Raw genomic sequence first — 16709 nt, forward strand, 5'->3', positions numbered from 1 at the left:
GAATCACTTCACACTTTTCCAGGTTGAACTCCATCTGCCTCTTCTCAGCCAAAGTTAAAAATCACACAACACTAGGTTATAGTCCAACAGGTTTAATTGGAAGCTCACAAGCTTTCACTGTTGGACTATAACCTGGTGTTGTGTGATTTTTAACTTTGTACACCCCAGTCCAACACCAGCATCTCCAAATCATTCTCAGCCCAGTTCCGCATCCTGTCAATGTCCCAATGAAACTTACAACAGCCATCCACACTATCCGCAACTCCACCAACTTTTGTGTCATTGGCAAACTAACCCATCGTTCCACTTGCTCATCCAAGTCATTTATAAAAATCACAAAGAGCAAAGGTCCCAAGAACAGATCCCTGCATAAGTGGATGGATTAGTAAATTTGCAGACGACACTAAAGTCAGTGAAGTAGTGGACGGTGTGAAAGAATGAAACAGGTTGCAGGGGACTTGGATAAACTGCAGAATTGGGCAGAGAGGTGGCAAATGGAATTCAATGCAGCTAAATATGAGGTGATGCACTTTGGGAAGAATAACAGGAAAGCAGAGTACTGGGTCAATGGAAAGATTCTTGGTAGTGTGGATGTGCAGAGGGATCTTGGAGTCCATGTGCATAGATACCTGAAAGTTGCCACCCAGCTGGACAGTGCTGTTAAGAAGGCATATGGTCTGTTAGGTTTCATTGGTAGAGAGATTGAGTTCCAGAACCGCAATATCATGTTGCAACTATACAAAATGCTGGTGAGGCCACACTTGGAATATTGTGTACAGTTCTGGTCGCCCAATTACAGGAAGGATGTGGAAGCATTGGAAAAGGTGCAGAGGAGATTTACCAGGATATTGCCTGGTCTGGAGGGAAGGTCGTATGAGGAAAGGCTGAGAGACTTGGGTCTGTTCTTATTGGAAAGAAGAAGGCTAAGAGGGGATTTGATAGAGACATACAAGATGATCAGTGAAAGACTTTTTCATAGGATGATGACATCAGCTTGTACGAGAGGGCATAGCTACAAATTGAGGAGTGATAGATTTCAGACAGATGTCAGAGACAGGTTCTTTATGCAGAGAGTGGTAAGGGTGTGGAATGCCCTAACTGCTAATGTAGTCAACTCAGCCACATTAGGGAGATTTAAACAATCCTTAGATAAGCACATGGATGATTTTGGGATAGTGTAGGGGGACGAGCTGAGAATAGTTCACAGGTCAGCACAACATCGAGGGCCGAAGGGCCTTTCTTTCTTGTTCTCTGTTGTATTTTCTATTTTCTGTATGAATATAGGGGAGAGTTATAGGAGGATTAGAGTTATAACTAGCAGAGTCTATATGGATTGTTCATAATCATTTATCTGTAGTTAAAATCTATTTATTTATAACAAATAGTAACCCTTGTTAAGCACAGATACCTTAGGCTTTCTGTAAACCTGGGTCTAAAATGATCGTCAACTGGGAAACTTTATGTGCTTTTTAAAATCTTTAACTTCAGTGATGAGCCCAGGAATAGTGAGGCTTGGTTTCCGGTGCACTACCCCAGTGAGGTGCAACATCAGTTAATACTAAATTAGCAAACCTTTAGCTTGTCTGAGCACAGTGTAAATTGCATAGAATCCATCAGAGGACTCCAGTTAAATTATTGATTTTGAAGTTGATGGAATGCAGGTCAATCTGCAATTATAGGGTCATAGAGATGTACAGCATTGAAACAGACCCTTCGTTCAACTCGTCTATGCTGACCAGATATCCCAACCCAATCTAGTCCCACCTGCCAGTACCTGGCCCATATCCCTCCAAACCCTTCCTAATCATATACCCATCCAGATGCCTCTTAAATGTTGCAATTGTACCAGCCTCCACCACATCCTCTGGCAGCTCATTCCATACACGTACCACGCTCAGTATGAAAAAGTTGTCCCTTAGGTCTCTCTTATATCTTTCCCCTCTCACCCTAAACCTATGCCCTCTAGTTCTGGACCCCCCCACCCCAAGGAAAAGACCATGTCTATTTATCCTATCCACGCCACTCATGATTTTATAAACCTCTATAAAATCACCCCTCAGCCTCCAACGTTCAGGGAAAACAGTCCCAGCCTATTCAGCCTGTCCCTATAGCTCAAATTTTCCAACCCTGGCAACATCCTTGTAAATCTTTTCTGAACCCTTTCAAGTTTCACACCATCTTTCCAATAGGAAGGAGACCAGAATTGCACGCAATATTCTAACAGAAAAGAGTTTTAAAGTATCCTTTGTACAACAGAATAATGAAAATACAAAGGCTTAAGGCTGAAAGAGCTTGGCTTGCAGAGTTTCTTCGAAGGAGGATCAGAAAGAGTATTGTTACAGTATTCCTATTGATAGAAAAAATTCAAACTTCCCTATAGCCACAAAGTTTATGCCAGCAAAGTTGGTTCCTTGTTCCATCAGTCACAACAATAGAGTTTCACTGTTAAATAGATTACCTGTTGGAATTTGATAATGTGGATCCAATCAGATTACAGCAAAGTTGTTGCAACGCCTCAACAATTTTTCTCGTCCTCTCGATTCTTTACTCTGTCCACCTCAGCAACTGCGACTCAACATTGATTAAGGTGAGAGATCATCTTAATTAAATCGGTCAGTCATTTTTAAAACTTAAAACACCCTCTGTCTGATGATCCTTGGCTTATTGTGGTGTTGTGTTCTGACTGGAACATTGTTACTTTCAAATTCATTTAATTCTCATTACGTTCTACTTGCTTTGTAATCAAAGTACTTTGTTTACCATATTTATTTAATTTTTTAACATTATTGTTCCTTGTACTCAAACATTAAGGAAAAGAGAGAAACATATGAAATCAAAGCTTTATCATTAATTTATAAATGTTTTAGGGTTGTAAGATATTTGTAAACATTTTAATTCCAAATTAATTGGCACATCAACTTCAAAATCCATTTAACAGATATTTTCTTCTGGTTATTTTCTTCTGATTTACTACTGTGTTTAAACTTCCTGAAGCTTTGGCAATTTTTTAAAAGTCATATAGATTTTTGATTGCATTTTAAATCATTTCATAGAGTCATACAGCATGGAAACACACTCTTTGGTCCAACCAGTCCATGCTGGCCGTATTCCAAAACTAAACCAGTTCCACCAACCCGCACTTTGCCCGTATCCCTCCAAATGTTTATGTGTGTGCTTACTGAATATTCAAATATGTCTTTTAAACATTGTAACTTTTAAAAGCATCTGTCACATCCTCTGGAAGTTTGTTCCACACATGAACCACTCGCTGTGTAAAAACATTGCCCCTCATGTCATTTTTAAGTTTTTCTCCTCTCACTATAAAATATGCCATCAAGTTTTGAAATCCCCCATCTCAGGGAAAAGACACATGCTGTTCACCTCACCTATTCCCTCATGATTTTATAAATCTCTGTAGGGAATTTAAAAACTAGAAATTGCTGGCTTGTGGCTGGGAACTGGCAAGTATCCGGAAGGAATTATCCAAACTGGCACTCCTTTGTTTGCACTCTGTGTGGTACAGCTCAACGGTTATGTTGCGAAAGGTTTGACAGCTGAAATTGAAACTGCTAAGGTTTCACCTCCTGAACAAATGATTGCTGCTGGAATGTGGAAGGTTAAAGTCCAGGGCTAGATTTATCAGAGGTGACTGGGCTCACTGAGTGGTCTGCAACTTCCCTCACTCCATCCATCTATGAACCATTTCTACAGAAGAAAAGGTGAGGACTGACCAGACTGTCAGCCTGAGTATTGTGAGGAGCAGACTGGCTCTTTAATCCACTCGCTGAGGAATTCTCCAGGCAGCCTCAGCTTCCTGCAGGTCGTGGGGCCACTTTAAGAGCTGAAGACAGTCAGGCCAGAGGGCCCAGATTCATGGATCCTCAGATACTCTGTGCCTGCCTGAGTGAAGGAGCAACCAAAGCCTGTCCTGTGAAAGGGCTCTCTCCAGCTCCCACTCCATGTATTCCATCCCCAACCCCCATCCTCAACCCCCACCTCCACTGTCCTATTCCTGTCATGAGGTCAGCTTCGTGGGTCTCATACAAGATAAGTTCCCTGATTGGGGTTGTTAACCTCATCCAATCAGGGAGCCCTGGCTGACAGACAAAAGCAGGAGTGTCATTAGGCGGTAGTGTGGGGGTTAAATTTATAAAAATAGAGAAAAAAAAATGGAATTTTAGAGCCCGGGTGTCCCTGAAGAAGGAGCACGCGGTAAAAAAAAAAGCAGGAGTTTCAGACATCATGGAATTGACTCTAACAAGGCTGTTCCTGAGTCAAGGACTTTCCACGTGTAACTAAGGGATGACTTGGTGATGGGATGCCAGCCTCTCTGGAGTAATTTCAATGGCAATGAGAATGGGTTTAATGATGTAACCATGTACAAACACCTACTAGCTGAAGCTCAACTGGACTTCAAACAGGCACTACAACTGGCTTTGTCATTTGAAAATGCGGCAAGTGGAGCTATAGAATTGTAGGATATTCCAATGGAAAGTAAGCTTGGGGAACATCACTTGAGAAAAGGCAATTGCACAGCCTCACTCAGGACATATCCTGAACAGAGGGAGTCTAGGTCAGCTCACAGCAAAACCCCAAAACAAAGCCAGGCCTCGACCAAATGGTTAAAATTTTCTTCAGGATCGAGGCCAGCAAGTCATTGTAGTTGCTGCCTGGGTGCAGACTCGAGACAGCAAAAGAGTCCCACTAGACTTAAATTGAATCAGAAAACTCAGAAGCTGTATTCAGGAGAGTGTACACCTCAGAAAGTCCACTTAGGTCTGGCTTGGATCATAGCTTGGATCTGGCTTGGCTTAGCAATATACAAACAGAACCAATCAAAATAATCGAATTAACTGGTCACCCAGTTCAAAGGGAGATCGATACTGGCACGGCCATTACAGGGATTACAGAACCAGTCTTTAACAAAATTCACTTTGGACTCCAATCCTTAAGTTTGCACAAGACCTCAACCAGACTATATCAGGGAACTTTTACAGATTAAGGGGACTACTTCAGTTCTGGTCTCTTATGAGCAACACTGGTTCAGTTACCACTGATTGTAGTAAAAGACTTGGACCCAAGTTTGATGGGGCAAAATTGGTTGAGAAACATTCACCTTTCCAATTAGAAAATGGCTGCCTGAGTTATGTCCTAATTAAATACCTAGACATTTTTCAGGAAGGTTGAGGAACAATCAAAGGAGCCAAGGCCACCCTGCATCTTGACCAGGAAATAAGGCCCACACATTGCCATTTGCCTCAGGGGCCAAAGTAGAGGCAGGAATCAGAAGGCTGGAAAGGGAAGGAACCATCAAACCAGAACAGATTACGGAATGGGCAGCACCAGTCATACCGACTGTGAAGCCTGATGGGTTGGTTCCCCTTGTGGGGATTTTAAACAAATGGTAAATTGCCTTTCACAGCTGGATAAATACCCAATCCCTTGCATAGAGTATTTATACACAAAGCCGGTGGTGGTGGTGTGGGTGGGTTGGGGGGGAGTGGGGAGGAGGGGGGGATCTGTCTTCCATGAAGCTGGACATGGGCCTTGTGTTCTTGCTATTGTGGGTAGATGAGGATTCCCAGAAGTATGCTACAATTAATACCCATAAGGGTTTGTACCAAATAATGAGACTGCCATTTGGGGTATCATCAGCCTGTCCAACTTTTCAGTGGGTGATAAAGAACATTTTACAAGGTCTACCCCAGTCACCATTTTTCAAGATGACATGCTACTTGGGCTAAAGTAGTTTTAACAAGACTGGATTATGCCCGTTGGAAGATAACTTGAGGGCAATCAAAAGTGCCACCGATCTCATGTCTCTAACAGAGTTTGGGTCTTTACTTGAGCTGGGATTATTATGGAAAGTTCACACATAACCGGCCTCCATCCTTGCACCTTTGCACCAACTTCTAAAAAGGGGTCGGCCTTGGGAATGGTTATGTAGCCATGCCATAATTTTCAGAGAAGTGAAAGACCAGCTATCACAGCATGGTGGCACAGTGGTTAGCACTGCTGCCTCACAGCGCCAGAGACCTGGGTTCAATTCCCGACTCAGACGACTGACTGTGTGGAGTTTGCACATTCTCCCCGTGTCTGCGTGAGTTTCCTCCGGGTGCTCCGGTTTCCTCCCACAGTCCAAAGATGTACAGGTCAGGTGAATTGGCCATGCTAAATTGCCCGTAGTGTTAGGTGAAGGAGTAAATGTATGGGTGGGTGGCGGGTTGGTGTGGACTTGTTGGGCCGAAGGGCCTGTTTCCACATTGTAAGTAATCTAATCTAATCATCCTCTAAGATGCTGAGACATTATGATCCCAAGTGAGATCTGGTATTGGTATGCGATGCCTCCCCATACGGCATCATGGTGGTTATTAGCTTATAGTTGGCCCAATGGAGAGGAATGCCCAATAGCGTATGCATCCAAAACTTTGGCTAATGCAGAGAGTAAGTACATCCAGATAGAGAAGATAGGTTTGGAGTCAGGAAATGCCACCAATACCTTTCCGGGCATCAATCTGTAATAATAATGGATTGCAAACCCCTGTCAGGTGTCCTTAAAAAGGCCAAGGCAGTGCCACCCATAGCTTCAGGTCGATTTCAGCAGGGGGCTCGAATTCTAAGTGGGTATAATTACAAGTTGGAACACCATCTGGAAGGCCAAGTAGCAAATGCGAATGTATTTATCTGCCTCCCGCTGACAGACACAGGAAACTGATGACAGATGCACCATTGGAAGAGTCCATAATGGTCTCTTAAATTTTCTGGACATATTCTGGTCACGGTCGAAAAGTGTGGTGCTGGAAAAGCATAGCCGATCAGGCAGCATCTGAGGAGCAGGAGAATCAATGTTTCGAGCATAAAGCCCTTCATCAGGAATAAGGCTTGTGGCCCAAGGAGACCTCAAGTTTACCTGGATCATCTCGACCCCTCCCTTCCCTTCCTGGACCTCTCTATTTCCATTTCCAGCAACTGACTCAACACAGACATCCTCTACAAGTCACCGACTCTCACAGCTACCTGGACTATACCTCCCACCCTGCCCACTATAAAACTGTTATCCCTTATTCCTAACTCCTCTGCCTCTGCTACATCTGTTCCCAGGAGGATCAATTCCACCATGAACATCCCAGAAGGCCTCCTTCTTCAAGGACCGCAATTTCCCCTCCAACATGGTCGACAATGCCCTCCAGTGCATCTCCTCCACTTCCTGCATCTCCGCCCTTGAACACCACCCCTCCAATCACAAAAAGGACAGAACCACCCCCCCCCCCCCCCCCCGCCGGTCCTCACCTTCCACTCCACCAACTTCTGTATATATCGCATCATCCTCTGCATTTATGCCACCTACAAACAGATCCCACTACCAGAGATATATTTCCCTCCCCACCCTTATCCACGTTCCAGAGAGACCATTCCCTCCGCTACTCTCTTGTCAGGTCCATGCCCCCCACCCTCCCCTCCCAGCACCTTCCCCTCCCACCGCAGGGAGTGCAAAACCTGTGCCCACACCTCCCCCCTCACCTCCATCCAAGACCCTAAAGGATCCTTTCACATCTGACAGAGATTTACCTGCACCTCCACACACAGCATCTATTGTATCCATTGCTCCCGATGTGGTCTCCTCTACATTGGGGAGACAGGACACAAACGTCTGGAACATTTCAGAGAACACATAAAACAACCCCACTGCCATGTGGCCAAACACTTTAACTCCCCCTCCTAATCCACCAAGGACATGCAGGCACTCTGCCTCCTCCACCGCCAAACCCTAACCACCTGATGCCTAGAGGAAGAACGTCTCATCTTCTGCCTTGGGATCCCTCAACTACACAGGGTCAATGTGGATTTGACCAGTTTCCTCATTTCCCTTCCTCCCACTTTATCCCAGATCCAACCTTCCAACTGAGCACCCACTCTCTCGAACTATCCTACCTGTCCAATTTCCTTCCCACTTTTCTGTCCCACCCTCCTCTCCGACCTATCATCTTCACCCTATCTTCACCTACCTATCACATTCCCAGCTACCTTCCCCCCGCCTCAGCCTCACCCTCCTCCCATTTATCTCTTGGGCCATAAGCCTCATTCCTGATAAAGGGCTTATGCTCAAAATGTCCATTCTCCTGCTCCTCGAAAGCTGCCTGACTGGCTGCGCTTTTCCAGCACCACATTTTTCAACTAATCTCCAGCGTCTGCAGTCCTCACTTTCTCCTGTAATCCAGTCACAGCTGCCAAAATTAGACTTTGGACACAGAATGATCCAATGCTGGCAAAACTGAAACAGCTGATGGCAATGGGGCCATTACATCCAGAATTGGAGTCTTTTTTGGATCAGATCAGAGGATGGCATATTATTATAGGGAGCAAGAGTGAATGTCATGAGTAAAGGTCACTGACAGATACTGGTTGAACTCCACCAGGGTCATTCAGGGACTTCCAAAGTGGAGATATTGTGAGAAGTTATGTCTGGTGGCCAGAATTGGATGCAGATTGCCACATTGGTGGGGCAATGCCAAGGTGCCAACAAAGACAAAAATTACTGCCAGAAGCTCCGTGGAAATGGCCAGGCAATCCCTGGACTCAGTTACACATCGACTATGTAAGTCCTTTCATGGACTCAATGTTCTTAGCCATTGTGGACAGCCACTCAAAGTGGCTGGATGTGCATGTCTTCATTTAGGGTGTAGGTTTGCTTGCTGAGCTGTAGGTTTGATATCCAGATGTTTCATTACCTGGCTAGGTAACATCATCAGTGGTGACCTCCAAGTGAAGCGAAGCTGTTGTCTCCTGCTTTCTATTTATATCTTTCTCCTGAATGGGGTTCCTGGGGTTTGTGGTGATGTCATTTCCTGTTCGTTTTCTGAGGGGTTAATAGATGGCATCCAGATCTATGTGTTTGTTTATGGCGTTGTGTTTGGAGTGCCAGGCCTCTAGGAATTCTCTGGCATGTCTTTGCTTTGCCTGTCCCAGGATAGATGTGTTGTCCCATTTATCAGTCTTCATTTATCAAATGTGGGGATGATGATAGAAAAACTGCATGCATCTTTTGCAATAGATGGACTGCCGGAGGTGTCGGTCACAGGTAACGGACCATCGTTTACCAGCAAGGAATTTGAGTATTTCCTAAAGTTGAATGGTATTCAACACATAAAGACAATTGCATACCATCCATCATCAAACAGAAGTAGCAGTCCAAACTTTGAAGGCTTAAAGAAACAGCATACAGCTTCACTAGATACCAAACTGCCCCGGTTCCTATTTGATTATAGGACCAACCCTCATGCAACAACATGGATAGGTCCAGCAGAGTTGTTACTGGGGAGGAGACTCCACACCAGGTTAAACCTGATCTTCGCTGCCCTGTGGGAGAGAATACAACATGATCAGGAACTCCATAAATTTCCCTTCCCTTTCTCTGTAACCTCCTTCAACTCAACAATCCTGAACAATCTCTGCACTCCTCAAAATCTGGTCTTAAAAGCACTCCTGAATATAATCCCTCCAGTAATGGTGAAGACATCTTCGGTTGCCTGAATCCTGACTTAGGAATTCCCTCCACAAACCTCTTCCCCTCTTTAATGTTCTTTCTTCCCTTAATACTTGCCAAAAAATCTATCTCTTTGGCCGAGCCTCTCACTCACTCAACTTGCAATGATTTGTTATGTGAAAGGCACTAGAAATGTGAGTGGCTGTTGTTTTAGACTGTAGAGTATGTTAGTTGATGGATGTGTTGTATAGTGATTGAATAATGGGAGTACTGGCAAGGTGAAGAAAGGTGGAAGGGACTACGTGGACTGTCATTATTTAGCAGATAAGGCTTTGCAATTAAGGAGCTACCATGTTGGGATAGAGGTATTTTTGCATATCAAGTAAGACAGAAAAAGAAAGTCATTGAATGGCTTGGGGTGAATGTGTTTTGAAATGGGATGAGCATTAAGTCTGAATGGATAATGCCTCCATCTTGCGTGGGATTTAGATTGAGCGATTTCAATGTTGTTGTTTAATTGTTATATAATGGTGTATGAAGGGAGACCTACATTTTATCTGCTGTTAGGTTTCAATAAAATGGCATAAGATCTCCAGGCAGCAAAGGCCATTCGGCCTTTCTGGTCAATGTTTTGCTTATGCTCCACACCAACCTCCTGCCAGCTTATTTCATTAAAATTCATCGGTATTACCTTGAATTTCTCTCTCCTTAATATACTTATCTACATTCCCCTAAATATACCTGTGCTGTTCACCTCAACTACTCCATACGCCGGTATATTCCACATTACGGTGTGGACAGCTGGTGTTGGGAGGAGGTAGTGGCAGAAAATAAAATTGGAGTGGAGTATATATTTGGGTGGTGTAGGACACTGGGAAGGAGAGGGAGTTTGGGTAAATGATGTGGCCTTTGTTAGGGGGAATCACTATTGTATATTTGCAGAGCTTTGAATAACTGGAGAGCTTCGTGTCTGTTGAAGGGAACGATTGGATATCAGGCCCCATGTTGTACAGAGAATTGAAAGACAGCAGTACCTATGCACTCAGGCGGAGAGTGTACTGGTGAGGTGTAACATTTTGGGATTGAGGGTGGCCGGCGTGTTATCCTGTATTTTATCCTGACTCAGCTTGTGTTGTCGGTAAGAGGAGGTCTTGGGGTTGAAGGCAGAGCATGTGGGGGGCAGTCACTTCCGTGATTTGTTGTGTTGCATCTCGAGGAGATAGAACTGTTGCCAATTAAAGGAGTCGCCTGCCGTTAGTTGGACGATTCACCGCCTCACCGTTAGATGATTTGAGTCGGGTTAGTGTTAGGATTTGTTTGGGGAGTGTCCAGTGTATATATGTGTGTCTGTGTGTTGGAGGGCGCAGACTAGCCGGGCTGAAAAGATAAAAACACGACAGAATTGCGGATGCTGTAAATCAGAGACAAAGGGTTCCGAGGAAGGGTCACTCGACCGGAAACGTTCGCTCTGATTTCTCCCCACAGGTACTGCCAGACCTGCTGAGCTTTTCCAGCAATTTCTGGGGCTTTGTTTGTGCCTGAGGAATGAGAATATTGTCGACAAGCTCAGCATACTTGAACAACTCTCCAACCCGATCATCGAAGCTCAGCGGGCGGACGATGGGAGCTGTCCAGACGCCGCGGTGCTGAAAGCTAGGCTGGAGGGAGCGGTGCTCACCACCGCCTTCACTGAGCTTTGCAGACCTCCAGCTGCCACGAGCTGGATTAGTGGAGCTGGAAGAGCACAGCAGTTCAGGCAGCATCCGAGGAGCAGCGAAATCGACGTTTCGGGCAAAAGCCCTTTGATTCCTGATGAAGGGCTTTTGCCCGAAACGTCGATTTTCTTGCTCCTCGGATGCTGCCTGAACTGCTGTGCTCTTCCAGCTCCACTCTAAATCCAGAATCTGGTTTCCAGCATCTGCAGTCATTGTTTTTTCCTCAAGCTGCCACTACACAGGAACTCTTTTGGAATGTACTTTGACTACCACCTACACAATAAATAAACTAACGTATTCAAATTAAAGGATTATAAATTTGCAAACAACATTCCGCTGACAATAACTTACTACGTGCATAAAGGGGTGGGGGAAGTGCGATCGTATTGATCGCTGCGGGTCAGTAGGAGCTCAATGGTAGGCGAAGGGGTTAATGAGAGGATTAGTGTGACAAGAGGCAAGTTATATTCGTTTTGGAAACGCGCAAGGAAGGCGAACCCAGGACATATTAGCATCGAATCGAGTAAAAAAAAAGTTATTTGATGTGGTGCACTGGTAGATGTGTGTGTGTGTGTGTGTCGAGGCTGGCATTCAGTGCCAGTGCCAGCCGTTTTGGTTGGCGAGGGTTTAAGGAATGCGTTCACTGCGGCATTCTGAGCGCGCACGCTGCTGCTGCTGGCGGCCCGGTGCTCACTTCGCCTGCTCCGGGATTCACATCACGTTCCGTCCTTCTGCCCTTAATCCTCTCGCTGCCGTTCTCCCCGCAGGTTCCTCGGGCTCGCTCTGAAAATGGCCAGCACTTTGTCCCGGTTCTTGACCAGCAGGAAGACCCGGGGTATCCTCACGCTGGTGGGGGCCGGATCCCTGGCCGCGGGTTTTTTGTTCTCCAGGGATTATGTGAAAGCGGGGAGCAAACAGAGGAAACTGTACCCCCCCAGGTAAGAATGGCCGAAACCAACTGCTCTCATCTTGGGGCGGGGCGGGGGAGAGGACTGTAACCGTTTGCAATGGAATGAATCAATTGATTGTTCGAAACCATTTCAACAAGTTGCTGGCAAAATGATTTCCTCTGGGTCGATGTTCGATTGCTGGAAAGGAATTTTTGGTCGTTGTCGTGGCGTTGCAAAACTATGTCTTTGCTAAATTCTTAAAGGCGGGTGACCTCAAGGTCAATCAAATAATGCAGCAAACCAGCCAGCGCTACCTTCCTGTCCACACCCGCCCCACTTCCACCTCCCCCCCCCCCCCCAACAAGCCCTCCCTGATCGAGGCCCTGACTGGAGGTCTCACTTTTGGGGACCACCCAGCATCTCTAACTGGTTTCATCAGCGGCAACTTTCTGAGCTGCTCATAGACCGCGGTTCGGTGTCAGCTGGGATCAGCCATGTTTAACCACCTTCCAATCCTTATCCAAGAATCTATCTGTCAGTGTTAACTACAACACGCCAACCCCAGATCCAAACAGAAAAACACTCTTAACATTGGCCATTGCTGACTTCTGAATTAAAGCTTTTCTTTTAAAAAAAATCATGGCGTGGATTTAGCCCACCGGATCGTTCTTTATTTAGTGGGTGCTGACTGTTTGCTGTTGGGAGGACTGTCCCAATGCTCTGCCTTAACATCTCACGATTGATGTTGTTAGGGGACCTCCCGTGGTTCCGACAGAGCTAGGGACAGAAGTGCAGCGCACCGAGCAGCCACGGGCATCAGTAAATAGGATCTGCAATTCCAGAAAGGAGGGCTGGAATTTTACATACTGGAAATCCAATTGTAACATTTGGGTGTTAGAAAGAGCATCAAATAGAAGCTTCAGTGAGTTTGGACTCAAATGTCGATTATTAACCTTCTGGCCATCTGTTTCCTTACAGATCAATTGATTTAAATCTGACATACCAGCATTAACCTGGTATTAAACCTTGCAATCTGGAGTAAATCGTGGGTTAGATTACCTGCTATAAATATCAGTCAGATGTAGAAAATTGAGCAAGGTGCTATATTGTTCTGGGGTTTAGTTAGGGTGTAAAACCATTCAGTATTGCGAATATTGCAATGTAATATTGGTTGGCGTCTTTTGTAACTCATTTCTGATGATTCTCATGACTAATGAAACACCTACAGGTCTCTCATGATAATGATAATACAATCCATAAGCTTTTTTCAAAACAGAATTCACAGGATGCTGTCTGTAATTACATCTCACAGCGTTTCTTTTTCACAATACAAGTGAAAACTGTAAAATTTCACAGCCTGTTTTTACATATTATCAAATCCAAAGTTCATTTTTAGAACTTCTCATGTAAGATGTCAGAAGAAATGAAATTTGAATTGTGCCTTGATTAGTGTGATATTGCAGAGTGTTGAAAGAGGTGGCCACAGAGATAATGTATTTCTGATAACCTTACAAACTTCTACCGAATCTGGAATAATTCCTGTAGCTAGCAATGTCCCCCCACTATTTAAGGAGGAAACGAGAGGCATAGATGAGTTGGATCTGTTTCCATGCAGTACAGCTCTATGACGACATGAGAGAGTAAATAGGGAGCCTTAGGTCAGAGGTAGGGAAGTTATTAGAATCTACTATAAAGAATGGGATAAATGGATAATAATTGTCTGGCTGAGTACAGTCGGCATGGGGTTGTGAATATGAAATAGAGTTTGGTGTTCTTGAGGATTTTGAGGATTTTGCTCACAAAATTGACAGAAGGACGTTGGTGGAAGTAGTGCACTTGGATCTTCACAAGAGTTTTGCTAAGGTCCCCCACAGGAGGTTGGTTAGCAAAATGAAAGCCCCTGGGAGGGAGGTGATTTACTGACATGGATGAAGGATTGGCTAACAGACAGAAAGCAGAATTGGGCTATTGTCACAGTAGCAAGAAGTATCAGTACTTGGGTCCAAGCTGTTCCCAATTTATATCAATGATCTGAATATGGGGACCAAATGTAATATTTCCAAATTTGTGGAAGATACAAAGGGGAATGTATGTTTTGGAAAAGATAAAGGCTTCAGGAGGATTTTAACAGCCTTAGTGAGCAGGCAATAACAAGGCTGAAGATAATGTGGAAAATTGTGAGGTTATCCACTTTAGCAGAAAGAATGGATGTGCAAACTATTTCTTAAATGGTGAGAGGTTGGAGAATGTAGATATATAAAGGGACCGAGGTATCCTCTACTGAAGCTAACATGCAGGTGTAGGTTTAGCTGCTAGAAAGGATAATGAAAAATTAGCCTTTATTGCAATTTGGGTTGAGAACAGGAGTAGTGAAGTCTTGCTTTAATTGTACTTAAGCTTGGTTCGACTGCATCTGGAGTACTGTGTGTGCGATTTTGATTTCCTTATCTTAGGAAAGATATTATTGCCACAGCGGGAATGCAACAAAGTTCCCCAGACCTGTTCCCAGGATATTGGACTGGCCTGTGAAGAGAGACTAGGCAAACAGTGTCAGTATTCTCTAGAGTTTTGAACAATGAGAGGGAAAACCTACAAAATACTTTAAGGGATAAAAAGGATAGATGGGGGGGTGGGGTGAGTTTTTTTCCCTGTTGGAGAGTCTAGAACCAGAGGGACTGCAAATATTTGCCCAAGGTCCTTAGATAACACCTTCCAACCCCATGACCACTTCCATTTGGAAGGCCAAGGGCAGCAGATACTTGGGAACACCAGTCCTACAAGTTCATCTCCAAGACACTCACCATCCTGACTTAGAAAAATATCACTGTTCCTTCACTGTCGCGGGGTCAAAATCTTGGAAATGCACATTGTGGGCCTTCCTACAACATGTGGACTGCAATGATTCAAAGAGACAGCTCACCATCTCCTTCTCAAGGGGCAGCCAGAGATGAGCAATAGATGCTGACCAACAAGATGCTCATGTCCTATGAGAGAAAAAAAAGCAACTGTTTTGCTATTTCCCATCCTACCTCCCTCATCTCCCTGTTCATAGAAAACTAACATTTCACCTGACTCCAACGCTCCTTATTTTGTCTCATCTTCTTCACTAAGGGGCTAAACTGAAAATCTTGCTAGTTTATCTGGAAGTTACACATTTACAATTAAATTGAGCAGAGTCAAGTCACAGTGGATAACATATTGATTTCTGGATGACCACCTGCCGACCTCAATAATTGACTTACCAACAAGCAACATACTGTGACCCGTGACAATGAAGCACACCATGCCTGAGTTAACTGTGGATTATTGACTGTATCTCCTGAGGAACTGCAGGGGGCTTGATTAAGACACAGATTGATGTCAAATGATCAATATACCTGCAGCAAAGTCTCAGGAGTTGGCCATTCAACCCATCAAGCCTGATCTGTCATTTAATGCAACCACGGTTATTAAACGTTTCAATGCCTTTTACCCAGACTATTCATACCCTTTACACCATTGGTAATCAGAAATCTATGATCTCTAAACATTCTCAAGAACTGGGCTTCCACCATTATCTGGTTATAGAGAATTCCAAAAGTTCACAGCTTTCTGAGTCAAATAATTTATCTTAATCTCAGTCCTAAATGACATTCCCCTAATTTGTAAATGGTGCCCTCTGGTTCCCCAACCAGGGGAAAAATCTCACCCCCATCTATCCTCTTTATCCTTTAAAGTATTTTGTAGGTCTCCCCTCTCATTTAGATTTAGGATGCATAGGATGGGGAAGGAAACTGCCGGGGACAGGCGCAATTGCAATGTGGAGTGTATTCAAGGAACAGCTACTGCGTGTCCTTGATAAGTATGTAGCTGCCAGGCAGGGAGGAAGTGGTTGAGCAAGGGAGCCGTGGTTTACTAAAGAAGTTAAATCTCTTGTCAAGAGGAAGAAGAAGGGTTATGTTAGGATGAGATGTGATGGCTCAGTTAGGGTGCTTGAGAGTTACAAGTTGGTTAGGAAAGATCTAAAGAGAGAGCTAAGAAGAGCCAGGGGACATGAGAAGTCATTGGCAGGTAGGATCAAGGAAATCCCTAAGGATTTCTATAGGTATGTCAGGAATAAAAGAATGACTAGAGAATTATTATCAATGATAGTAGTGGAAAATTGTGCATGGAGTCCAAGGAGAAACGCTAAATGAATATTTTCCATCAGTATTAATATTGGAAAAAGACAATGTTGTCAAGGAGAATACTGAGATACAGGCTACTAAACTAGACAAGATTGAGGTTCACAAGGAGGAGGTGTTAGCAATTTTGGAAAGTGTGAAAATAGATAAGTCCCCTGGGCCAAATGGGATTTATCCTTGGATTCTCTGGGAAGCCAGGGAGATTGCAGAGCCTTTGGCTTTGATCTTTATGTCATAATTGTCTACAGGAATAGTGCCAGAAGACTGGAGGATAGCAAATGTTGTGCCCTTGTTCCAGAAGGGAGTAGAGACAATCCTGGTAACTATAGACCAGTGAGCCTTACTTCAGTTGTAGGTAAAGTGTTGGAAAAGGTTGTAAGAGATAGGATTTATAATCATCTAGAGAGGAATAAGTTTATTACTAGTCAACATGGTTTTGTGAAAGGTACATCATGCC

The 16709-nt window shown here is 44.3% G+C and overlaps 1 protein-coding gene across 6 annotated transcripts in view; it reads left to right on the plus strand.

Annotated features, from left to right (window-relative positions):
- The first annotated feature begins 10418 nt into the window (after positions 1-10418).
- The window catches only part of LOC140458373 (creatine kinase U-type, mitochondrial), a 30096-nt gene continuing 23805 nt past the window's right edge, over positions 10419-16709 (plus strand). Inside the window, exons 1-2 of one of the 6 annotated variants that reach the window (XM_072552821.1) lie at positions 10419-10545; positions 11967-12137. In XM_072552821.1, coding sequence (XP_072408922.1) covers positions 10487-10545; positions 11967-12137 — 230 coding nt within the window. In that variant the 5' untranslated portion in view covers positions 10419-10486. Of the gene's footprint in view, positions 10546-10599; positions 10623-10655; positions 10784-10842; positions 10970-11615; positions 11723-11966; positions 12138-16709 lie in introns of those variants that run through there. The other 5 variants (XM_072552824.1, XM_072552823.1, XM_072552825.1 and 2 more) reach the window with 5 other exon arrangements.

The sequence above is a fragment of the Chiloscyllium punctatum genome, chromosome 33 (assembly GCF_047496795.1).
Source record: "Chiloscyllium punctatum isolate Juve2018m chromosome 33, sChiPun1.3, whole genome shotgun sequence".
NCBI classification, from domain to species: Eukaryota; Metazoa; Chordata; class Chondrichthyes; order Orectolobiformes; family Hemiscylliidae; genus Chiloscyllium; species Chiloscyllium punctatum.